The sequence below is a fragment of the Lithobates pipiens genome, unplaced genomic scaffold (genome assembly GCF_037356315.1).
Source record: "Lithobates pipiens isolate NorthernLeopardFrog02 unplaced genomic scaffold, aLitPip1_a1.2 Scaffold_18, whole genome shotgun sequence".
Taxonomy (NCBI): Eukaryota; Metazoa; Chordata; class Amphibia; order Anura; family Ranidae; genus Lithobates; species Lithobates pipiens.
Genome location: NW_027507758.1, coordinates 469,361,553 through 469,387,368, shown reverse-complemented (window position 1 = coordinate 469,387,368; position 25,816 = coordinate 469,361,553). Strand labels below are relative to the sequence as shown.

Below are 25,816 nucleotides of genomic sequence, written 5' to 3'. Positions count from 1 at the left end.
CACAGTGGTGTAGTGGGTAGCACTCTCTCCTAGTTAAAAAAGTCACTGGTTTGAATCCCAACCATGACACTACCTACCCGTGTGCATGTTCTCCCTGTGCCTGTGTGGGTTTCCTCTGCATACTCCAGTTTCCTCCCATACTCCAAAAACATGCTGGTAGGTTATTTGGCTTCTGTCTAAATTGGCCCCAGTATATGAATGTGAGTTAGGGACCTTATATTCTAAGCTCCTTGAGGGTAAGGACCGATGTGAATGTACAACGTATGTGTAAAGTGCTGCGTAAATTAATGGCGCTATACAAGAACCTTAAATAATAATAATAATAGCAAAACTACAAGCAAATCTCATGTTTAGCTCAAGCCTATGAGGTGTCTGCGGTCATTTAGATGAAATCGCTCAGTAGCAATAGATTGAAATTGTCTGTGTAGCTTACCCCTTGACCCACATCTTTATATGAGCTACTATTTGTTGCACAGTGAGGATACCCATGTATGGGTTAAGCTTTAATGCTTTATTCCCTTCCCAACTTGCTGTTGTTGTTTCGCTTTTGTTAATACTGGGTATTGCAGCTTTCTTCTGGCTGACATTAGTGTAAAATGGTTGATCTATTGGCCCTGGCAGCTTCTAGAAGCATTTCTGGACTGTGACATCTCCAGGAACAAGTTTCCAGTCGCTAGCACCATGTCATTGCCCAGCTGGACAGTTCCGAACATTTATTCCCGAGCACTTTAATGAGGTTATGTAATCGGCTGACAGAGAGGAAGGCAGATGGTGTCTCTTTCGTTTCATAGCAGCTTGGCGCCCCTGTACATGGCTTCATTCTCTTTTAATTCTAATGCTGATTTCTTAAAGCTGTTTTTTTGGAATCAGTTTCCACCAAGCAAACTGTCATTGAGGGGTGGAAATGAGTCAGTCTGCCTCTTGCCTTATAGCTTTTTCTTTAACTCCTTGAATGCTGGATTCATCTATTATAAAAGTAGAAGGTTAAACCATATTAGGAGTTCCAGCATACTGGATACTGCTGTTTTTGCTATGTTACAATGTGGGGACCTATTTATTCCTTGTAAATGCATAAACCAGCAAAGTGCACTACAAGTCCCCAATTTCAGCGTCCAATGCCAGTAGTGTCAAGATCAATCCAAACCAAATTCTAATCCAATCATGAAGATTTTCAGGGGCCATATAACAAGAGGATCCTGCAGCTTCCACAGGCAATCCGGGATAATCCACAGCAGCTCAAAGAAACAAGAAATCGGGTGCGTGGGATGCGTATTAGCATGACAGTAATCGGTTATTGAAAGAATAAAATAGCACACTTACAGTTCAAATTCTTGAATATCAGCTTAGGCGGTAGAAAACACCAAGGTGGAGATAAAGCAAGGCTATGTGGTTGAACTAGATGGACTTATGTCTTTTTTAAACCAAACTATGTAACTATGTGCCGCCACGGCTTTTTGGCAGCTGTCGGAGCAGCTCCCTATGATGCCAGGGGATATGGAGTTACCGGCACATAGTTACATAGTTAGCCTGGTTTAAAAAAGACATAAGTCCATCTAGTTCAACCACATAGCCTTGCTTTATCTTCACCTTGGTGTTTCCTACCACCTATGCTGATATTCAAGATTTTAAATAAGTGTGCTATTTTATTCTTTCACTAAATGATTACTGTCATGCTAATGAGGATCCCAAATTCCTGTTTCCTTGTTGTTTATTCCTTGTTGGTTGATACAGTTGAATATTTTTACCCAGTTTTGGTTTGTGTATATATTATTTTGTTAATGTGACTATGCCATTTTGTACTCCCTGTATGCCCCTTTCATTTTTCATTTTACTTTTAACACATGCCTCAAATGCAACAAACTTGTCAATGTGACCTTCTCCAGCTAATAAACACGCCATGATAATGCCTCCAGAGACATAATGAGAAGAAGAGACAATCTTTCTAATATTAAGGACAGGGATACGCCTTAAGTGTCCATTGATCCTTCTTTATCGGCTGCTGCCTGTGCTAACCTTGTTGCTTTTGACATTATCCTGAGGCTTTATGGCAATAACGTATGACTTTGTTTTGGTTCTCATGGTGCCCCTTAGCCAGATCCATCATTTAAGGTCACGCAATGGCTGATCAAAGCAGACCTGGCAGAAAGGAACACCTTTTTCCATTGTATACACTTATGATGTATGGGAGAGATCTCTAACACTAGGCTACAGTCTCACAATGCATGCACATACCAGCCTTTTGTATACAGCAAAATCCTGTGGGAAGTATTAACTCTTACCTGTACAGGCCTCTGTTAAAAAGTGCAGAGTTGTGCAGATGTCTCAGTGTTCATAGTTTGCCAAAAAAGTACCTTTGTCACAGCTACAACTTTAAATCCCACCATGCCTTACCATCACAATGTTCCTTAGGAACCTGAAGTTGTCCAAATAAACGCCCATTGACTTGTTATTGTTTATCACCTGATCTTTCAGCTGATAAACCTTACCTGAAATGCTCTTGTTAATTACAAGGATGCCCAAAGTGACCGCCTTCCCTATGGCTTGTCCAGGTGCTATCAATGGACAATGGCAGTAAGCAATGTCTGAAGCTGCATGCAGGTTGGAAAAGGTCAAAAGGTTGTATGGCCAGACCATTACAGGTTCAGAATCCGCAATTAGTGCTTTATCGGGAATCTTGTGACATTTGGACAAAGCCCTTACTGATACAATATAATTACACATTGTCCTCAATGCTTTTCCCCATTCACTTAATTCCATTTCAATGCATTATGTAAATTTTGATGTCTGAAACATTCCTCAGTGGCAGATTTATACAAAAAGCACTTTCCCACTGAATCCACGTGACTTGGAATAGATCATTAAAGGTTTTCTTCAATTTGGTCATGTGACCAGATGACATTCACCTGTGGGAAACGGCATACAGCCACGTGAAATACAATTAGTTTATAATGTTCATTGTGTATTGTACCTTTTTTTTATTTCTAGATTTTTACAACAATCTTTATTTTGTAAAAGAAACTTTTTGTTTGAAAGAATGGACATTTATATAATGAATATTTTTTTTTTTTTATATATATGTTTTGTCAAATGCAGTATATTATAATTTTAGCATCGTGCATAGCTAAATATTTCAATAATCGCTTAGCAAGTCAATTAGATATATATAGATTTTTTTTTGGCTGTGATAGATATCTCATAGCATGTTGGCAGCTGTGTTATTTCACAAAATGTTGTTTGTATTTTTCCACAAGCACGGAGACTCCTTATTTATGTAATATTGAATCAGATAAAAGCGAAACCCTCCATGCTACAAACCAAAAAGTAAATATGAGAACGCAAAATAATACCGTAATGTAAATAAAAATAAGTCCTAAATAAAGTCCCAATGCCATACATGTGAAAAATAAGGTGACTAAGTAAGAGTCCCATATACAGTCCAATTTAAATCTTTGATCTGGGAAATAGCCTGTGAACTTCAGCAATTCTTTAGTGTATACAAACCTGTGAAAAACACCCTGGACAAAAGTAACCAGACAATTAAAGTATGAAGTGACTAAGTAAAAGTACCATACACAGATCAATTAAAATATTTAAAGTGGCTTCCATATACACAATGAAGTTACTGGCCTCAGGAGATTAAACAAATCCTCCTACATAAGTTATACCTGTCTTTCTGCAGCCCTATCTTTTATACATCCATTCAAAGTTCAGGATTTTAAAGCTTATCTGAGAGATAATAAAAAAGGGGGCAGAGAGCTGAAGTTACACTCTGCAGAGCTCAGTGATGAGAGCTCTGAGAGCTGATTGGAGGGAAGAGACACACCCCCTTCAGTCAGAAACAGAGCTGAGGCTGTCAATCAGATAGAAATCCCTCCCCTGTCACCATTTGTCTCTTGGTGTCAGGAAAACTTGTCAGAAGTGATTCATGCTGATAGCAGAGGAACGGAGCAGCAGACAGAAATGACACTTCGTTCTTTTAATTGAGACAAGTACACACTATAGAGGGATATGCTTTGTTCATATTTCATGTCTGAGGTTTACAACCACTTTAAGCAATCTTGATCTGGCAAATAGCCTGTGAACTTCAGCAGTTCTTCAGTGTAGAAATTCTACGTCTGTAGAAACACCCTGGACAAAAGTGACCCACCAACGCTCATAGTAAAGATGTCTCCTCACCTTATAACACAGACCTCATTAATGAAAAGGAGGTCAATAAGGGCTTTTTTAGTGTAGCCAGCTGATCAGCATGCAGATATGGTTATCAAGCTCCCCAGTCCTCAGTATGAACTGTACATGTAAATCACAAATAAGGGAGCTTCAAACCTGCTTGATTTTTATTTATTTTTTTAAAGTTGAAAGCTATAATAACACACACAGGATAAAGAAAAACACATTACATATGTGGTAACAAGCACAGTATACTTCCACAAAGGCAGATTAGACATCTGCAAGATGGCACCCAGCGTGCTGACCTCACTCCGCACCAACCATCCAACGCGTTACGCCCCTCTGGGCTTTCTTTGACGATGCTTTATATAGATTAGCAGTCATGTGCCAAAAGACTTTTCTATACAAATGTATAAAAAAATGAAAACCCTAATAATGCCCTGTACACATGGTCAGAAATTCAGACGGAAAAGGTCCGATCGGATTATATTGTCGGAAAATCCGATCATGTGTGGACTCTATCGGACTTTTTCCGTCAGAAATTCAGACGTAAAAAATTCGAGAGCAGTATCTCATATTTTCCGACAAAAAATCAGATCTGACTTTTTCCGATCGTTTGCAGAGAATTCCGATCGGTCAAAGTGTCACGCATGCTCAGATCAAATTACGAGACGAAAGCTATTGGCTACTAGCCTCAACAGCCCCGTCGTAACGAACGAACGTCATCACGTTCCGAACGATCAGGTTTTCCGACAACTTTGTCCGACCTTGTGCATGCAACACCAGTTTAGGACAAAATCCGTCAGAAAAAATCCGATGGATTTTGTGGTCGGAATGTCCCACCGTGTTCTAAGATCAGTTGAAAGTTTCCTTATTTTAGCACCTAAGTTTTAAAGGCAATTCTTGTACTTACAAAAAGTACCGTCAAACAATTTGTTGTGCTTTATGAAGCTGGAAAGGCAGCTGCCAGCAATAAGTTCCCGTTGTATTGGAAGGACTGCTCTCCCTCTGTATCCCGGCTTGGCATTTGCATAATGTGGCGTGGTATTTTGTCTCTGTGATGTTTTTTGCTTGTATCCTGAAGGACTGCTTTTTTTTTTATCTCTACAGGCGAAGTAAGTACAGCAAAGCAAAACAAGAAGCTGATGAGGAGAAGCATTTAAACCAAGGTAATGATTTTTGTAATGAGTAGCTCTGATTAGTGTGTAAACAATTCAGCTAGTAAAAAAATGTTTTAGTGTTTGTATTTACTTGTGAATTATTTCAAGTGTACTCATCACTCGTACATAATTAGTGTCGTTTTTTTTTTTTATGCTTTTATATGTTTGGGGTAATGAATTAATATTCAGCCCATCCATTCTCTGGATAGTGACCTCCCTGGACATGCATGAGAAGGCACCTCATACAATGCTGCTCATCACCCATGCACAGGGAATGTAGAGTTGTCTGAGCAATGAATAAATATTCATCCCGTCCCTTCTCTAGCAGCTAGTGACCTTCTTGGACATGCATGAAAAGATGCCTTTTGCTACAGAAATATCCTTGATTCCGAGTCATCTGGTGAAATATTGGTCCAGCCTACAATATGTCTGTCTCCATTGTATAATGATGACAAGGACATATTGCAGGTCAAGCCCACGCTAGGCTCATAGGGTCCAGTGTACATTGTTCCGACCATTATTGTCCTTATTGTCTCACGTTGTGTTTTACACTGGTTTTTCGGGCTTAGATTATATATTTTTTTTTAATTACAGGGGTAAAGACATATGTTGATCCATTTACATACGAAGACCCTAACCAAGCAGTCCGAGAATTTGCAAAGGAGATTGACGCTTCTTGTATAAAGATTGAAAAAGTCATTGGAGTAGGTAAGTACGAGAGCCTGAAGGCAGTAAGCACTGTTTATTCCAATTTCTCACAACGCGTTAGAAGTAAAACTGTCTAGTCCAGCTATCATAAATAACAGCCATTTTCACTGTTTGCAGGAGAGTTTGGAGAGGTGTGCAGCGGGCGACTGAAGGTTCCTGGTAAAAGAGAAATTTATGTAGCTATCAAGACCTTAAAAGCTGGTTACACCGATAAACAGAGACGGGACTTCCTCAGCGAGGCCAGCATCATGGGACAGTTTGATCACCCCAACATTATTCATCTTGAAGGTGTGGTGACTAAATGTAAGTTGAATAAATGCATCTATAATACATTTTATATAAAATCCCGGTGTTCTGCATTGTTACAGCAGAAGCCATCAATCAAATGTACCCTGTCTACACTCTTTGCTAAATATTGTAAAATATAGACAAGTCATATGGCTGTTCTTTTGTATGACACCCCCCCCCCCCCCATGGGACTTTTGAGGCAAAATTAGAAGTACAACTGTATAAAAAAAAAAAAATCAATTCATAGCTTTATTACAATTATAATAAAAAGACCAATCGGTCAATACAATAGTACCATGCTTAGAACAGACATGACATAAAAATGCATTGTTGTACAATAGGAGAATACAGATCCCCTGCTGAATCTGAGAAACGCTGAAAGGAAACTGCCAGCGGGGATAAAGCTTGGTCAGTGTCGGTGAACATTTCAGAAATAATATTTCCTTCTTCATCACAAAAATATAAAAAGTCACTAAAGATAAAGAGATATAAATACAAGATATAGTAATATACATACACATTTGCATAATATAGGTTATAGGTTGGACTTGATGGACTTGTGTCTTTTTTTACAACTACTACTCACCTACTATGTAACTATGTAATATATGCAACCAGTACAATAATGTCATATATAGAAGAATGCTGATAATAAAAATGGACAAATGGTACAATTTAGAATGATTTCCACAGGAAATAACATGAGTCATATATGCAAAACAAAGAGGTTTTTACTCATTCATGACTGTACAATGTAAGGCTGGCTATACACGGAAGAAATTTCTTTCCTGCAACCACGATTCCCCCATCAGCACAGACAGCGCTGACAGGGGAATCCCACCTGCCATGTCATTTTCTTCTCCCGGCGTGGGGTAGGGGTGGTCGGGGGATGCAGTCCCTGCTGGGCGAAAACAGTGATTATCACTACAGATAATCGCAACAGAATCTGGCAGGCTGGTTGTAGCCAAGTTGATCGATCAACTTTGTAAATTCAGCCTGCCCATTGACGGTTTGAATCTCGGACGGTTCCTGCTGAACCGGCCATGATTTCAACTGTATATGGCTGGTCTAAGTGTTTTTTAACATCAGCCCATTGTACCATTGTTATGACTATGTATCATAGATCTTCATATTGACTCTTATAATCATATTGTAAATTTATAATACCCTTCTCCCTCCTTGAAGAAGGAAATATTGTTTCCAAAATATGTCTGGATTTTTCTTTGCTCACCGACACTGACCAAGCTTTATCCCCGCTGGCAGTTTCCTTTCATTGTTTCTCAGATTCAGCAGGGTAGCTGTATTCTTATATCCTACAACAATTCATTTTTATGTCGTGTCTGTTCTAAGTATGGTATTATTGTATTGACCGATTGTTTTTTTTTTTTTATTGTAATAAAAATATGATTTTTTTTATACATTTGTACTTATAATTCTAACTAAAAAGTCCTGTGGGGGTCCTTTTCTATTATTATATTGATATTTGAGATGTTGGTGGAATATTGGGTTTGAGCGTATTGCCTTGCTTCACTTTTTGATTTTGATTCTATTGCAGGAAAAAAAAAAAAGATTTATCATATAAGAATTGCCTTGTACAGTTAACTTCCAGATTATTAATAGTTATCTGTTCTGTGGAGCCTCCTACAATTTCCTCGTATATTCAGCAGTACTGTAGATCATACCGTCACAGGCATAAAATCATAAAAATGAAATGACAGATAGAATAGTGACAGTATATCCTAAAGCACAGGGTTTGGGGTGTGGATCAAGCCATCCATCTTTATGTCAGATAAAAATGGCTTTGCCGATTTTCAATGATATCCTTTCCCTAGGCAAAAGGAATTCAGGACTTTGTGATATCAGAATGCAGTAGGACGTACTACTAAACGTGCGAGAATGAGCTAATTGCTAAAGTATGGGCATGAAGCAGATGGCCATCACACCTCAATTTGTACAAAAGTTGGAAAACATTGCTGGTAGATTGAACTTCCCTGGCACGTGTTGCTTTAATGCAGAATTTACCAGGGGCATTGGATGTCTAATCTTGGTGGCAGTGACATTCATTGAAAGCTATGTAGTTAGTCATCTGTTGAGGCACATTTGTTATATTTTTATTATATGCTATTTTTATCTTTTGTTCATTTTCTTCTAAATAGCAGTTTTATAAAAGACCGTGCTTTTCAGATCTTTTAGCAGCTTATAAGACAGGCCTTTTTTTTTTTTTTCTTTTTTTTTAACAACTCCCATCTGCTTGAAAATTTCCAGCTTTTCTTTACACCTTATGAAGGCTGTTTGGCTGTGGCAGTAAGGCAACACATTGCAGGTGGGGGCACATCTAACGGGTGCGCTAGCCATGTTTAGTGCCATTGTGAGGTGTAAAAAGCGCCAGCAGTAAAAGGCTGCTGCTCCCCTCTATTCTCTACAGTACACTCCAAGCGCCTGATTTAGATTCCAGCAGTGTCTTATTATCATTTCTGTGACTTATGAAACCATAAAATCTGAATAAAGCCTTGCATGCACCACATTAAAATATGCTGCCGCTTGAGTAGCGGGTAAGAGAGAAGAAAGAAAAAAAAATGCGTGTTGCATGAAAAATAGGTCTTTGAGACAGAAAAGTGCTTACATTTCCATATACATTTAGATGGTAATTATGCAAAGAAACAGACACCCGCTATGAATTAGTAGGGAGATTCATGTTTCACATGCCAGGTTGGAATTACAATGAAAGGGTAATTCTTGCCATATAAAGGGAGGACAGTCCAGTTTAAGGATAACATTTCAGAGCTCAGTCGCATGGAAATATTAGAGAAAGTAGAGCATTCATTGGTTGGATGAAGATATACATTATATGTCATTAACAGTGTCGTTCTTTATTCTTAGGTAAACCGGTTATGATCATTACCGAATACATGGAGAACGGCTCCTTGGATGCTTTTCTGAGAGTGAGTTATTGAGATTTCCACCCCTTTTATGCTAATTTGATATACACTCCAGTTGGTAATAGGTATATCTTTTTTTATTTTCTAGTACCTGAAAAATGCTAATACACAAGGCGGGACCCAATGCCCTATATATATATATATATATATATATATATATATATATATATATATCTGTGCTCAACCTGGTCTCTACACTGAATATGGGATGCCATTATTAAATCGCTAGAGCTGAGTCCCGTCTCCCCCCCCCAGTACCGACCCAAAGATAGTGGCTTCACCAGGCTTCTATCTGTGGCTGGTTTAATGTTACAAAAGCACAGACAATTTGTATGGCACAGTCTAATAAAACACAACTATAATTCTGGCCATGTATCTATTCTGCAACCTTTCTAAACTTGCCTTAAATTCACATGCATAAATCACCTTTTGGAAGCCAACCTCTTTATTTCAGGTCATTGAACAATTAACAACAGCAAAGCAACTTTTTTTTTTTGGGGGGGGGGGGGGGTAATTTTATAAAAAAAATATATGTATGTACAGTATATACTGTATGTAACAATTGTACTACCCCACTTTCTGGAGAGGAAAGATTACGTTTCAAAAATCTGCTGCTCAAAGGTTTCCTATAGATTTAGAGGGTGTTTAGGCATTCAGTTATGCATCCCCCTAATACTTTCTTTCCAATGACCTCAGATCTTTTTGACTGGACAGCTCCCAATACTGTGTGTAAAACATATGAAGTAAATATTACATATCACTAAAAGAAACAATGATTATGATTCATGCTTGCAGGCTTACATTAGAATCAAATGTGTTCTCATAATGTGGCAGCTTGCCACCCATCGAAACTTTGCCTCCCAACATGGATTTTCCAAACAAATCGCTTGCTTTCAGTCTAACGTTACAAATGACGTAAAAGAGACTGAATTTAAACATATTGAGCTAAAAAGTGATTGTTCTATATATACATTAAAGTGCACTATAATTTTTTTTAAATGGCAGACATTATCTCAAATGACCGTAATTCTAAATGTATCATTCAATGCAGTACTCTAAGGCAAGCTATAGATGAATCTTTTTTTTTTTTCCATTCCACCATGTCTGGAAGGAAAGAAAACCGCTAGATTTCCCATCAAAATAGTCAATGTTGATGGGGGAATGTTTCCTCCAGCGCTATTGTATTCTGGTTAGGGGGTTTACGCTGGGAGCCAGAATACAATAATTACTACTAGTGGCTATAGCTGTTTGCAGCAGTCACATGTTAAAAAAAATCTGACGGGCTGATCAATCGATTGACCTGGGTACGATCAGCCTGGCCAAAATTCAGCCGGTACCCTAATCAACCTGCTGAATATTGATCCATGTATGCCCATGACTGTAGGTGTTCTGCCTGGTTGTTCTACTATATGATATGCCTTTTTGAGATGGGAAAGTGGGGCATCTTTCAGCAAACCTTTTTAAAGTATGTAAGGTAGGGACACAGTCCTAAGGCACCCAAGTTATGAAGACCATGAAGAATTTATTTGCTATGTTAAATTTGAGTAAAAAAAATGCATTAATTTGAAGGTTGGATGGAAGTTTTAGTGCAATATGACAAACAGTCCAATAATTTAGTGTGGAATATTCATCAGTCCAAGTAGAGGGAACAGTTGAGGAAAAAGAGGGATTGGTTTCAAAAGGGACAATTGGGAGCAATGGTGACATTACTAATTACTGTCTTTTGTTTTAGAAGAACGATGGAAGGTTCACTGTCATTCAGTTGGTTGGGATGCTGCGGGGAATTGGATCTGGAATGAAGTATTTATCGGATATGAGTTATGTACACCGAGACCTGGCTGCCCGCAACATTCTTGTTAACAGCAACCTGGTCTGCAAAGTATCTGACTTTGGCATGTCCCGTGTCTTAGAGGACGATCCCGAGGCGGCCTATACCACCAGGGTAAGTATGGCTTGTTGTTGTCACTTAATAGAGCAAAACCTTCCATACTGTTATGGAGCTTATGCTTACTCTGGACAGATTGCCAGCCTCTGATAAAAGTATTTTTTTTTCCTATACTAAGGCCAGGTGATAATTTCAGATTTAATCTATGTAATTTGTTGCCACTTATTTATGATACATCACTTCAGGCCCTTTGTCTGCCATTGCAATCCCATGACCACTATAGTGAAACATTAGCCATTGACTTCCATCTTGCACAGTTGTACAGACTCCTCTCCTGTACTAAATTAGCTTACTTTGATTTCACTGCATGCTGTGAGCTTCTCCCAGTGTGCTTTAGAAGCTGCAGCAAGTGTGATAGAGCTCGTCTCTCTTCTGGTTGGAGAACAAACAGCAAAATGTAGCCCTTTCCTCCCTATTCTTACTGTCCCTCGCCTGCCCATTTTGTTTATTGGATTTCACTTCCTTCAATTTTGATGGCTCAGCATCACATGTGGGCATTACTCCAGCTATTTGTGTTCAGGAAGCACCCTGATGGCCCTTTTTACCTGTTCTAATCTGCCCGCTAAGCATAGAGAATAAAAGAGACCTGGTGATGATATCACTTGATCTAAAATAAAGTACAAAATTAAAAGATTTTATTTCTTAAGACAATTAGCATGTTGATCAGGGGTGAAACGGAGGAATCAGATCTGGGAAGGCAGACTATAAGCAGATTAAAATTAAGCTTTAACAGAGTCTCTGATGTCTTTACAATTTCACTTTCAATGCTTTTAAAGTTGTAAATCCACCCCTCCCTACTTTGCTTTAGTAGATCCTGGGTCATTAAGAGATTTAGGAAGGGATGGACATTTCTGTTTTCCCCTAAACAATTTGATATTGCTTCTGATAAAGTGCTTCATAAACGAAAGATTCAAATGTAATGTCCTAGCACACATACATGCTTATATTTATATGGCTGAAAAAACATTCAGTGTGCGATCCAATAACATGCAGCACAGTGAATAAATGGTTAGCAATTCCACCTGGCAACACTAGAGTCGTCGGTTCAAATCCCAACCACAGCACGACCTGCCTGGAGTTTGCATGTTCTCCCTGTGCCTATGTGGGTTTCCTCCAGGTACTCCTGTTTCCTCCCACACTCCAAAGATATGCTGGAGGGTTAATTGGCTCCTGTCTAAATTGGCCCTAATATGTGCATGTATGAATGTGACTTAGGGGCCTTACATTGGAGGGCAGGGACTGATGTGAATGTTTAATATAAATGTAAAGCACTGTGCTATGTAAGTAGCTGTAATAAATAAATACATTATATATATCTCGCAAACCAGCGTGAGCTATTACTAAATTCTGAGTTCTCTTGAGGGATATGCCTGTTGTGTGATGGTGTGCTGACAGCTTAGCACTGGCGTATGCCTAGCGGTTTGAGATATTGCACCGCCAGATCCAAAATTGCAAAAGTCCAGAAAATGCTTCTGTATGCCTTGTTACAAAGCGTTAGCAGCCTATTAAGATCACTTTAAAAACTTTGGGAATGTTTATTTAATAAGGTTAATTGTGTAATTCACAGCTGCCTTACTTATCCCTGCCTCTAAAATAGGTGCAAACAGATCTCCATAAAATTACAGGCAAGGCATCTGGTCTCATATATTCCTCTGTGCATTTCTTTGTTCCCAAGCTGCATTCCATGATTCAGAGTTTACATAAACAGCTCTGAGACGAACAAAAAAAAAGTTTTCTAAGGGAGAGGGGGTACGGGAAAGGGAACACACTTTGTGCATTACCACAACAATTAGGTGTATCAGTTGTAGGATCTCAGCCAAGTGAATCGAGCAGAGATAAAAATCAAGGAGTCGCTTTACAAACTTAACCAAGCACTGAGGCCTGCTGCGGAAGCCAAGCCCTTGTTGGCTTTTCCATTAATTGAAGGCATACCAGCACGGATCTTGTTGCAGATGATGTGTAACACCTTCACTGCTGCAGCCTAACATAAATCATAGCTGTGTGCTACCCAGTCTCATCACTCACTTTAAATTATGCAATATTTTATGATCATAAATGGTGTAGTGACAGCCCGATGACAGCAGGCCATAGCTGTCACTGGCAGTCACCTTTCCCTGAGATAGACAAGATGAGCAATTGATTAAGGCCACTGCTGACAGCACAAATCTGTGATAGAAACTCTGTAAGCTATTTCTGTCTTCATTACTAAGCTCATTTAAAGGAGAAGACTTTTTAAAGCAATCTATTTCGCAGGCAAAACCAGTAGTTGAGGCATTACCTATCTCTTTTATGATTTGTAGTAAATGTACATTTTTAGCTTGGAACAATATACAATTGTGACTGTGTACCACGGCTCAAGGGAACATATCTTCCCAATGCATTTTATGCATTTAAATTTGAAAACTGGATGTTTAAAAAAAAAAAACTAAAGACCTATGAAGACAACTCTGTCCAGCTCTTGAGCTACCACTGCCTGAGTGTTCAAGCAATGCTAGTTCAAGGACAGGACCTTCATTGTGCTTGATGCTGCAGGGCTGAGCTGTACCCTGTAAATAGGAGATTCCCAGCTGTGACCAGTAAAGCCCCGTACACACGAGTGGACTTTTCAACATCCAAAGTCCGACGGAATGATTCCGTCAGACTATTCGATCGTGTGTGGGCTGCAACGGACTTTTGATTCGCAAAAGTCCGACGGACTTTAGAAAATGGAACATGCTTCAAATTTTTCCGACGGAACTCCGCCGGACCCAGTTCCTACCGAAAAATTCGCTCGTGTGTATGCTATTCCGACGGACTAAAACCGACGCTAGGGCAGCTATTGGCTACTGGCTATGAACTTCCTTATTCGAGTCCAGTCGTACGTCATCACGTTCGAATCCGTCAGAGTTTGGTGTGATTGTGTGTGGCCAAGTCCGCTCAGTCGAAAAGTCCGTCCGAACTCTGTCGGAACTCCGGCAGAACTCCTTCGGAAGTCTGTCGGACATAAGTCCTCTCGTGTGTACGGGGCTTAACAGACACCTTGACATGTCCACTTTAAAGCAGAGCTCCAGTCTGCCCCCAAAAAATTAAGTCAGCAGATACAAATACTGTAGCTGCTGACATTTAATATAAGGACACTCGCCTATCCAGTGATCCAGCGACGTCCCTTAATTCAATTGATTTCAGGTCCAAATGCCAGCATCTTAAGTAGGGGAAACCAACAGTGAAGCCTTTCGGCTTCACAGACGGTTTTCTACTGCTCATGCTCAAACCACGGTCCAGCAGTCTATTGGACCCGTGATGTGTCTCAGAAGGCTGCTGGGGGAAGGAAGGGGGGGCCGAACTTCCGCACAGATCACTGCAACAATCTGACCAGAAGAGGGTGCCCACTACCCCTTCCCCAACAAGTGCCAAATGTGGATGCAAACAGGTGGAATTTCCCCTTTGGGTTGAAGTTCTGTTTTAAGGACAATGTATAAACAATATTAAATATGGTACCTGTGTATCCTTTACATTATGTCTGCTTTTTTATAAGGTTTGCATCCATCAGCTTAGAATTCATTTTTTTACTTTAAACCAGTATTCTGTAAATGTTTACAGAATCAGGCGCTGTGCAAATAGATATTCAGTTAATACAGAATCATGTATAGAATGCAATAAAACAAAGGGGGGGAGGGGTTTACTAAAGCTGGAACACTCAGGATCTGGTGCAAATCTGCATGATAGCCAATCCGCTTCTATCTTCAGCTTGTTCAGTTAAGCTTTGACAATAAAACCTGGAAGCTGATTGGTTTCTTTGTAGAGCTGCACCAGGTTTGCACCCTCCAGTTTTAGCAAATCCCCCCCATAGTTAATTTGCTGCTTCCTGCACTTTCCTATTAAGAGAGCTTTATTATACAACAGATCCACTCTTTGATGGCTGAAACAGTGCTCTGCATAAAATCGATAGGGAGTGAATTAATTAAATTATTTAGCATTTTTTGTTTTGCTATTAATGATTTATAAAGTTGTTATAGAAAGGGGGTCTGTATTTTGTATGGCACTTCAACTCTATTAAATGCAGATTTTATTTTATCATACAGGGAGGTAAGATTCCCATCCGATGGACCGCACCAGAAGCCATTGCTTACAGGAAGTTTACATCTTCTAGTGATGTATGGAGTTATGGCATCGTCATGTGGGAAGTCATGTCGTATGGTGAACGGCCTTATTGGGATATGTCCAATCAAGATGTAAGCATCAGTTTTTCTTGACTTAAAAAGAAAATGTTTGCTCATTCACTCATCAGCAATTAGTTATATAAAACTCGTTCTTGTTCTATAAATGTGCAGTACTGATTGGAATTTCCTGTGTTAATTAGAATTCCGCAGGTTATGCCAAAGCAGGGATTCTGATTATTTAACAGTATGACATCATTTCTTACAAAACCTGAGCTACTGGCGCTATCAGTCGTGTAACTATATTGCTCGATGCGTCATTAACACACTCACCGCAGGGAGAAGAGCCTGCATTGTAAAACACGTAGTGAGCTGCTTTAATTATCTCTTGAGCCAATTAAATGGCTGTCCTTAGGGGGCATTAAAAAAAATAATTTGCTAAATTTCCTTCTTTAAATTATGTATATCTGTTTTCTTTTTTTCTTTATTTTAAGTATACCATCTGTAGAGTCTCATATGGGATCACAGGCAGACAGCTGTCTATAGATGACCCAGTGAAACCTAAGAATAGCAACAGGGAAATAGTCCACATTGTATATTCGTACAATGACAAGAGGAAAATGCAGAATTCCTTCTTTCTCGGCTTCCTTGAGTATATCGTCCACAGTGCAATCCCATACTGAGGCAGGGATTGTGTATTGTGCAAAGGTTTCCTCAAAGGTTTTCTGCAGGCACATCCAGAGATATTTATACCTCTTTTTCTAATACGGAAAGGAAGTCATCACACAAGTTAGACCTCGTCCAGGTGCAGCTGGAAATCTGATGCTCTCTTGCCAGCTACAAGGAGAGATGGCCAGGGATATAGAATGGAAGGGTCATCTGGCCCACAGATCCTGAAACATAATATAGAAAGTGATATTTCAGACAGTTTCAGCTTTTTATACTGATAAGTACACTGTTTTCTATTGATACAAAATCCTAATTTGGCTGTGCTACCCTTCAGTTATTAAAGGATATCTCAAGATGGATAGATAAAGGACACTTTTTTGAATGCTGTCAAGTTGAATTGTACCCAGTGTGGAAATAAAATACTCATTGCATCCAATTAAAAGTAAAGTTTCATCATCTTACAGCAGTAGTCTTTACCTGGGTGGTTGGATGTGGCCCTTTGACCTTTATCTGGCCCCTTGGGCGCTATTACACCAACTAACACCAATGGTGGAGCGCCAATTCCCCCTACTGATATCAACAATAGGGCACTATTCCTCCCATTAAAGCCAATGATGGGGCACAGATGCTGGGATGCCCCCTAAAGCCTGAAGGACAGTAAACTGGCCCTATATTTTAAAAAGTTTGGAAAACTCTGTCTTAAAATATAAATGATTGAATGCTGTCTTCTGATTGGCTAAAAATAGCTATTGTATATGCCTAGATTCCCCAATCGTATATATTGCTTAAATGTTCTTGACATGGGACACAGTCTTGCTACACACATAAATACACAGCAATATTCAACTATGAGAAAAATATTGTAATCATGATGAGCTGTGTCATATAATCTGCAACATTTCTTTGCACTTTCAAGCTTATTACTGCTAACATGTGTCTGGTCAAATTATACTTTTTGGTAAATTATGAAAGGTCTCCACCTTTGTGATGATCTGACTAATCTTCCATTTCTTTTATAGGTGATTAAAGCCATAGAAGAAGGCTATCGTCTCCCCCCTCCCATGGACTGTCCCATTGCTCTTCATCAGCTTATGCTAGACTGCTGGCAGAAGGAGCGCAGTGACCGGCCCAAGTTTGGACAGATCGTTAGTATGTTAGATAAGCTTATCCGGAACCCAAACAGCCTAAAAAGGACTGGATTGGAAGGCTCCAGGTAAGAAATACATGAGTTTGTAGACTGTATCTTTCAGTACAGCATGTAAACGATGAGCTGAGAGCAGAAATGGGGCAAGCTAATTAAATTGTACTGGCCTTCGATGGCTCCATTGTAGTAGATATATGGGTTATAAGTCCCGACGGTGAGGTCCCACCACACAGTCATATCAGCATCAGTATGTTAAATTATTCAACTAGGAAAGAACTATAACAGCAACTGTTTAATTTCCCCCTCCTTCTATTGACCCAGAATTTGTCTGCGATCAGTTTACATTTGTAACCACACTGCACAGACCTTTAAGTATCTCTCTTTATAGATATTGATTGGATACTTTAGAAAGCTAGCGCATTCCCATGGGTATTCACAGGGAGGCTCACACTGAGAAATTGTTAGATGTATTTGCTATAACGATACAGCTTCATGCTGCTGTTAACATTTCAACCTGTCTGCAGGTTTGTACAGATAAATAGCTGAATTGAAGGTCTGCTTAATTAGAGTCCAGTTTGCTTTTAAGGCCTGGTTCACACCTATGCAGTTTGCTTTTGATCCGTTTCTGCAGTTCTTTTTGCAGTGCGTTTTGCCTTTTTCACACATGTTTTTGATGTGTTTTTTTACACAGTTTTTTATGTTCTTTTTTTCTTGCCCAATTTTTTGTTTGGCAGATTTAAAACAATGCGTCAAAAACGCACTGCATGCTTTTCTGCAGCCAGTCCATTGCAGTCTATTGATCCAAAAAAGCATAATTTTACATTTACAAAAAGTCTCTGACCCGTTCCAAAAATGCAGCGGCATAGTCGTCAGCATGTCACATAGGAAACCATGTTAATTGGACTGTAGTGCGTTTCTGCAAAAAGCACCAAAAAACACATAAGTGTGAAACAGCCCTAAAACATGTTTCTTTTAAATTTTAGGATAGGTTTCCTTAATACTCAGTGTGTATCAGTCTTCTAATTTCTTAATCACTTCAGCTAAAGTCACTTTTGTCTTAGTGCATATTTAAAGATATTGCTCAGACTTTCTCCTCCTCCCTTGCCTTATGGGACTTGCGTTATTCTAGCCCAGCACCCAATTAAATGCACCCTATTAATCCAATCCATTGTTTTATGTAAACCCTGCTGGGTTATGTTTTATATAGGCCTACTTGGGCTGTAGATTTATTAGTCTTTTAAATCCAAAGTTATAAGTGAAACCCAATCCACCAATTACAGTAAAGGATGTTAAAAAAAAAAAAAAAAAAGCCTTGTTTTATTCAAGTTAATACATTTCTGCATAAAGCAGGTACACAAGGAAACTTAGAGGTACAACTCCTACTTTTCTTTTAGAATCCTAAGAATTCACCTTTCTCTGTACTCGTATTACGCACTCAAATGCAGACTTGATTTCTTTCTCGGTATGAGTGAGAAAGCCACAGCAGTTGTCTGGCCTTTTTTGCACATCAGCTACAGGATATGTTACTAATCATGGCAGTGAATCTGCTAAAGAAATTACCCCAAAGGTCCAGCACAGAGGGAACCGAGGAGAATTACATTCCCCCGAACCCTACTTCAAAGACCCCCTTATTCTCACCGATTCCATCATATGTACTGTTCAGGAACATGTTGATTAAAGAGCGGATTATCTCCCCTGCATGCTGGGCTTTGTCTGCTCTCAGGGAAATTGGCCAGTATCTTGTTGATTGGGCTGTTTCATTGCGATTGAGCGCAACATAAACAGTATAAGTACAGCAAGACTGATTAGGGCATAACTTAGAGATAGGGGCAGTACAGTGGGAATCTGCAGAATGCTCCACACACTCATGTAAAGATAATATCTGCTATTAGACAACACAAAAAAAACAATAGACAATTTTATGAAGTTCAGATTGAGTTTGTGACTGCAGAAAAACATTAATATTCAGTATGGCATATTTTAAACAACATAACACATAATAATAATGTATGCAAAAAAGTAAAAAATGTCTGTTAATAGAAATAATGGATCTGGTATAGTCAACTGTCTGAAATTTGTGCTTGTTATTTATAGCAACCCATTAGAATCTAAAGAGAATTCACTACCCCTCATTAGAAAAATGACAGCAGGAATTGGGTTGGCTGCCATGGGTAACACAGGCATTTTACATGCACACATTCATGGGACATCAGGCCTGATGCTTCTTGTCTAAGTGCTCTAGCAATTTGTAATATCCATTCATAATGTTGCATTAGAAACTATTTTTACTTAAATAGGCTAACATTCCAATGGTTTTCTATCCTTTAGAACAAACACTGCTCTACTGGACCCTGGCTCGCCTGAATGGTCCCAGGTGGTTTCTGTATTGGACTGGCTGCAGGCCATTAAAATGGAGCGATACAAAGATAACTTCACAGCAGCTGGGTATAACAACCTGGAATCTGTCGTGCACGTGAACCAAGAGTAAGTTCATTCCTGATCAAGATTTTACATTCTTGTTCTGTAGTTGAGGGAAAGATAATACTGTATTGGTTTCTAAGTGGGAATCTCATCAAAAGCGATAGCTCCTTGACATTACATGCTATTCCCACATTGCCATGGTGGCATTATACAAGGTTCCTACCCTGCCTTTAGCTTCCCCTTTCTGTATCATGACCATTTTCTCTTAGTGAGTATCACTGTCATATAATCTGTGTAGGACCTTAGCACCAAATTCAACCTAACAAATATAACCTGTCATCAGATATTCTGTTTTTGGGGGCACGAAGGAGCTTATAAATATCTGTATATATACTGATCCCTGCAATGTTAAATCATCTTTTCCTCTCGTCTCTGTACAGTGACCTAACCCGGATTGGTATCACTTCCCCCGCACACCAGAACAAGATTTTGAGCAGTGTCCAGGGAATGAGGACCCAGATGCAACAGATGCAAGGCAGGATGGTTCCTGTCTGACTTATTAGTGCATCAGGACAAAGCTACACACTCAGAACTCTTGAAAAATTAGTTTACCTCATCCATGCACTTTAATTGAAGAACTGCACTTTTTTTTACATTAACCTCACCCCGCCGGACAGAGACTTAAATTATCGCAGGGGCTGAGGAGAAACCCATTCAACATGGAAATAGTCATTCGTGCCACACTCACATCGGGAAGATGGTCATATCCAAGGGGGAGCTCTCATGTCACTAGATGCATATGATTTACCAGCCTTCCACCATCTCATTGAGGGTTGATTTTGCGTGTAACATGGACATCATTATGGAATGGATACATCACTTCATCAGTGTGGGCAAATGGAATAACCACATGATCTATTGCTGGAGATGCAGACCGTTGTAGGGGAAGAATAAGGGACCAATGGAGGCTGCTTCCTGTTCATCAGAGAATTTTAGGATCTTGTGGACATGTGCTAGGGTGAGAGATTACATCAGGATCTAAGGGATATGTGTTTGTACTACCTAAAGACGATGGTCTGGAAAGAATTTAAAGGTGAGTTATCCCCATTGGTACATTATTGTTGGGTCATCTTCCACTGGTGTTAGAATAACAGAGGTTTATGCTGTGACAAGGTTGTTGCTTCAAGAGGCCCTGCATCTCACTGGGCGGAATAGTGTCCTATCATTGGCGTCAGTGGGAAGAATAGTGTCCTGTCATTGATGTCAGTGGAAGGAATAGTGCTCCATCATTGGTGTCAGTAGGAGGAAAGGTGCCCCATAGTTGGTGGCAGTGGGTGGAATAGTGCCCAATGATCGGTGTCAGGTTGCTGACAGGGGAGGGGAATAATGCCTCAAGGGCCAGATAAAAGCAAGCAAAGGGCCACAACTCGGAGACTACTGTTCAAAAGAATGCAAGTTTGATGGTAGATAAAGTGGCGTTTATTGAGAATAGCGACAAGTACATCAAGAAAATGTGCTATGCTCAATAAACCCCTCTTAATCTACCATCAAACTTCCATTCTTTTGGACAACGGCGCTCCTTCTTTTCTATTATTCCAAGTCTATATTTGGAAACGACTTTAGAGCTGTACCGGAAAGGCAGAAGCCCAAGCCCCAAGAGGGTTTACCACCAGTATCCACCATTGGTCACCTTACTCCTTACTCACCCAAGACCAGTGACTAATCTAGTCAGTCCAGCACAGTCTTCGGCACAATCTTCAGCACAAACATGCAGAAAAGAATGCAGTATGTTGGAAAAATTTTAAATTGTTTTAAAAAATCCTTTCAGTTGAGAGAAGGAAATGGTCAATGGCAAGGTAAAGAAAGAGGAAAAAAAACAAAGCTTGATACTCGAAGAATTGGCAGTTGCTGGATGCTTGTCATTGTCAAAACATCTCTCTTTTTATAGCCAGCACTGGTTGCTCACAGCTTCATCGTGAAATTTGAATCTTTGGGGATAACGTTCATTTTATCAGAATGGGCAATCAGAAATATTGAGGGGTGCTAAAAAATGTATAGACTGCCACGTTGTCCCATTTAATATCTTGCTTTGAATGCTGTGTTACTTGAATCTAAAAATGTGTCTTTTTTTTTTTTTCTTCAGGGAACTGCACTCTTGTCAAATCTCCATGGCAAGCCTATCATCCACAGACACAACTGACTGAAGCCAAAAAGTTTCTCTTAAAACTTCAGAGGGGGTTCTGAGGATGTCATGGACACAGCTGCTGTTTCTCCAGCAAGAAAATTCCACAAGGTCCCACAGGTCTTCCTGTGTATTCCATGCCCTGGTGTATAATGACAATGGAAGCTAGCTGATGTTTACTAACGATGCCATGTCTTCAAGGCCTGGATATATTTGCCTTCAGTAAATCATATCACTGAGGTCACATGGCCATCTCAATGCTTGTTCTTCTAAAAGGGAATAAAGGCACTTCACCCAAGACCAGTTTCTGTTCTGTTCCACTGCACATTTAAGAGGACAAGGTGTGAGCAGAGCATTGCAGTCACTAAGGAGTTAATTGTATGCCAAACTAACCTTAAGCATGGACCCAGCTTACCATGGGCCGAGGAACTGTTTTGCTTTATGGTTTTCCCAAAAACAACAAAGACTTGACGCACTCCGATTGAGGCCTGTTCCTCATCTGTATAGGCCTCTGTATTGTAATATTAATTTCCATTCAACAAGAAAAAAAAATAATTATGCAATTTTTCCATTTTTTGCTATCTACTGGTACCAGTGACAACCAGGTAGAGCTGCCAATTAAATATATATACATATATATATATATATATATATATATATATATATATATATATATATATATATATAAACTTACATCTTTGTGCTTAACCCTTTGTCTTTGTTCAATTGTCCTCACCTCAAAGCTGTTCAGTTTGACCACTATGAGCTTTTAAGATTAGCAGATCATTTTAAATCTTGGAAATGTAAGCTTTTTCACCATCCTTCCCTACAGAGATTATGTTCCTTCATGTGTGATCGCTTAAACTCTTAAACCAATGAGCCTAAGAATATTTTTCGAAAAAGGTGGAAATAAAAAAAAATTACGTGCAACCATTAGAGATTTTGATAGCATTCAGGACACAGATAGAGAACACATCAGGAAATCTCATCAGGCTTCCATTCCGTATAACAGATATAACCAAGAATCACAGCATATGTCAAAGCCATGGTGTTTTCTATAGAACAGTTAGATCATTTGAAATAAGGGTGGACTGCCTTTTGGCATGGTTTATGGTTATTAATAAATCTCAATACAGGGAAGAGAAAACTGCAGAATTCGGGTCCAGAAATCAAATCTAGAATCCAGTAGGGTTTTAGAGGTAAGCATAGACATTAGATGGCCATCAATGATCTTGGGAAGATTGAGTAAAGATTATAATGTCTATAGGCACCAACTGACATTACTAAATCATCTCAGATGTCCCATGAGGGATGCCTATCAGATTAGATATTTCAGCTTATAAACCAATCCTTCACAAAAAGAAGCATATAGCCTTCAAAGGTATTTGTTGCACAGAGACATATATGCTGGAACAGACCAATGGGGTTGATTTACTAAATCAACATTTAGGCATACAGTTCGATGATTGCTTCCTTCTCCAGAAGGACCTTACTATAAGGCAGAGCCTTTCCAACACGTTGAGACATGAGTGCTTCCAACACTTGTTACTGACATGGTAATCCCCACACTACCAAATGCCTGTGTATCGCTCTTGGTAATTCGGTAGTGTCAGGGTAACGTGAGCAGTAACTAGTTAGTAAGAGTATCTGGCTGTTTTTGAAGCCAAGGAAATGGTGTGCACAACATTAAGTTAATAAATGACTGACTTCAATCTTAATGCTATAGTGGCGTTTTAGGAGTAAGAAAACTCAGAACCAAGTGTTTATTGCTATCTATCTTCTGTTGGAAAGGATTTCCCTCCTTGCATCCCCAATGGGGAAATTTACCAAGATAGCATTAAAAATCTGATACAGTAGTTAAACTTTCGCAACCCAAAAAAGAAAAAAAAAAAGTTTTGGCTAGAGTTACACTTCAGAAGCCATACAATGTTAATACCAATTGACTTCATTGGAAATGCTGCCATAAATCAGGCACCAGCAATAATTTTTTTAATGATTATCCCTATTTTACCAATGTTGTGACCTCCACTTTCGTCCCTCATACCTCCCAAAAGACTCTATTGTACATGACTTTGCACGTACGCTGCAGGCGAGAGATGATATGCATTAATCAGTATTTGTGTGTTACTGCCAAAACATTTTTTTTTTTTATTTCTTTATATATTACAAGAATTGTATACCTAGCAATACCCGACTTTGGATGAGAACCGCTAACCTAAATGCCTATAACTGGGCCTGAGTTTTAGGTCCAGTTCCATGCAGAAAACTTCTAGATTGATCCAGTTTATCATTAGCAGTATTTTTCACTTCCTAACCCAAACTTAACCCCACCAAATGTTAACCAGAGAAAGAAAAGGGACGTTCTATTTTTTGTGTCACAGCAAAAGAGAAGTTTTAATTTAGCTTGTTCTAAAAAAACAAAACAACAAAAAAAAAAGCATTCTAACAGAACATTTTTTTTCTTTTTGGTTCATATGTTGTTTAGAGTTATGTTTTTCTATTTTTGTTTCATTTGTAATTTTTGCATTTTTTTTTGGGCGCAGGGAAGAGTAACTGGTTCCTCTTCCCTAAAACTTAGGTACACATAACTTATCTTCTTTATTTATGGTCTTTTTATACCTAGTTTGTAAAATTGTAAAATAGCAAAGTTAATGCAAAGTTTGCATTCTGGACAAAATAAAATAAACAAAAAAAAAAATAAAGTAGTTAATGAAAGTTTACAAGAGTTGTGCTGTTTGATTATATTATAGGAAAATATACTTATTTCACTAATGAAACATTTATATATAAAGCTTTATTTACGGTCTCATACATGAAAAGTGAAGGAAACGGCTACATTTGAATTAATAGCAGAAAATTCATTTCTTTCACCTTCTAACCTGGGCTGGAAAATTTATAGCTGGAATTACTTTGGTTATTGTGGAAAACAAAGACAGATTTATTTTCAGTTTTGGTCTTTTATAAATGCGGGAAAGGGAATGTTACTGTCTTATAAATGTTTCTAGATTCACTGTAAAAGAGGTCATCTTAGTGTAAATATTGTAATCAATGTGTTTTATTTTGTTTTTTAAATGTTTTCAATTATATAAATACATGGGGGCAGCCATACTGATTTGTTAAAGGAGTTGTAAAGGCAGAAGGTTTTATATCTTAATGCATTCTATGCATTAAGATAAAAAGCCTTCTGTGTGCAGCAGTCACCTCAGAACCCCCCTAATACTTACCTGAGCCCCATCTCTTTCCATAGATGTCCAGGAGTCCCACGGCCGCACAGGACTCTCCTCCTGATTGGCTGAGACACAGCAGCGCCGCCATTGGCTCCCATGGCTGTCAATCAAAATCAGTTAGCCAATCAGGAGAAAGGGGGGGGGGGTGGGCTGAACGGCAGCTCTGTGTCTAAATGGACACACAGCTGCAGCTTGAGTGCCCCCATAGCAAGCTACTTGCTGTGGGGGCACTCAACAGGAGGGAGGGACCAGGAGCACCGAAGAGGGACCCCAGAAGAGGAGGATCGGGGCTGCTCTGTGCAAAACCACATCACAGAGAAGGTAAGTATAGCATGTTTGTTTTTGTTTTTTTCAAACGAGACTTTACAATCACTTTAAATACCTATAGCTTAAAGGGAAACTTTACCCATAACAACCTGATAAAAAAAAAAATAACAATAATAATATTCTTTAGCAAAGAATATACATTCTACATTAATATTTATGCTACCAAATTTATTGTGTGCTTTAAATTGCCTCCAGCATTGCTCTTGTTTCTTCTTTCCAGAGGTTGCCATTTATCTGAAGTTCAGAGCCACCGAACAGCAGTAAATCATATATTGATGGGCTTAGTTCCGCTTTAACGGTTTCAAAAAACAGTAAAGCCTTGTACACGCGATCGGACTTTCTGGCGGGAAATGTTTGATGACAGGCTGTAAGCGGTAAATCTGACCGTGTGTATGCTCCATCGGACAATTTTTATCAGACTTTCCGCCAACAAATATTGGCTAGCAGGTTTTAAAATTTTAAGCAGACAAATGTGAGTTGTCGGATTTTCCGAGTGTGTGTAC

General features: G+C 39.1%; 1 protein-coding gene across 2 annotated transcripts in view; it reads left to right on the top strand.

The window, feature by feature from the left end:
- Positions 1-24,482, top strand: part of EPHA4 (EPH receptor A4) — a 94,382-nt gene extending 69,900 nt beyond the window's left edge. The window contains exons 9-18 of one of the 2 annotated variants that reach the window (XM_077488290.1): positions 5,278-5,336; positions 5,922-6,035; positions 6,153-6,338; positions 9,204-9,265; positions 10,998-11,204; positions 15,269-15,418; positions 17,032-17,225; positions 19,485-19,640; positions 20,018-20,670; positions 21,721-24,482. In XM_077488290.1, coding sequence (XP_077344416.1) covers positions 5,278-5,336; positions 5,922-6,035; positions 6,153-6,338; positions 9,204-9,265; positions 10,998-11,204; positions 15,269-15,418; positions 17,032-17,225; positions 19,485-19,640; positions 20,018-20,132 — 1,243 coding nt within the window. In that variant the 3' untranslated portion in view covers positions 20,133-20,670; positions 21,721-24,482. Of the gene's footprint in view, positions 1-5,277; positions 5,337-5,921; positions 6,036-6,152; positions 6,339-9,203; positions 9,266-10,994; positions 11,205-15,268; positions 15,419-17,031; positions 17,226-19,484; positions 19,641-20,017; positions 20,671-21,720 lie in introns of both variants that reach the window. The other variant, XM_077488289.1, reaches the window with a different exon arrangement.
- Positions 24,483-25,816: the final 1,334 nt, after the last annotated feature.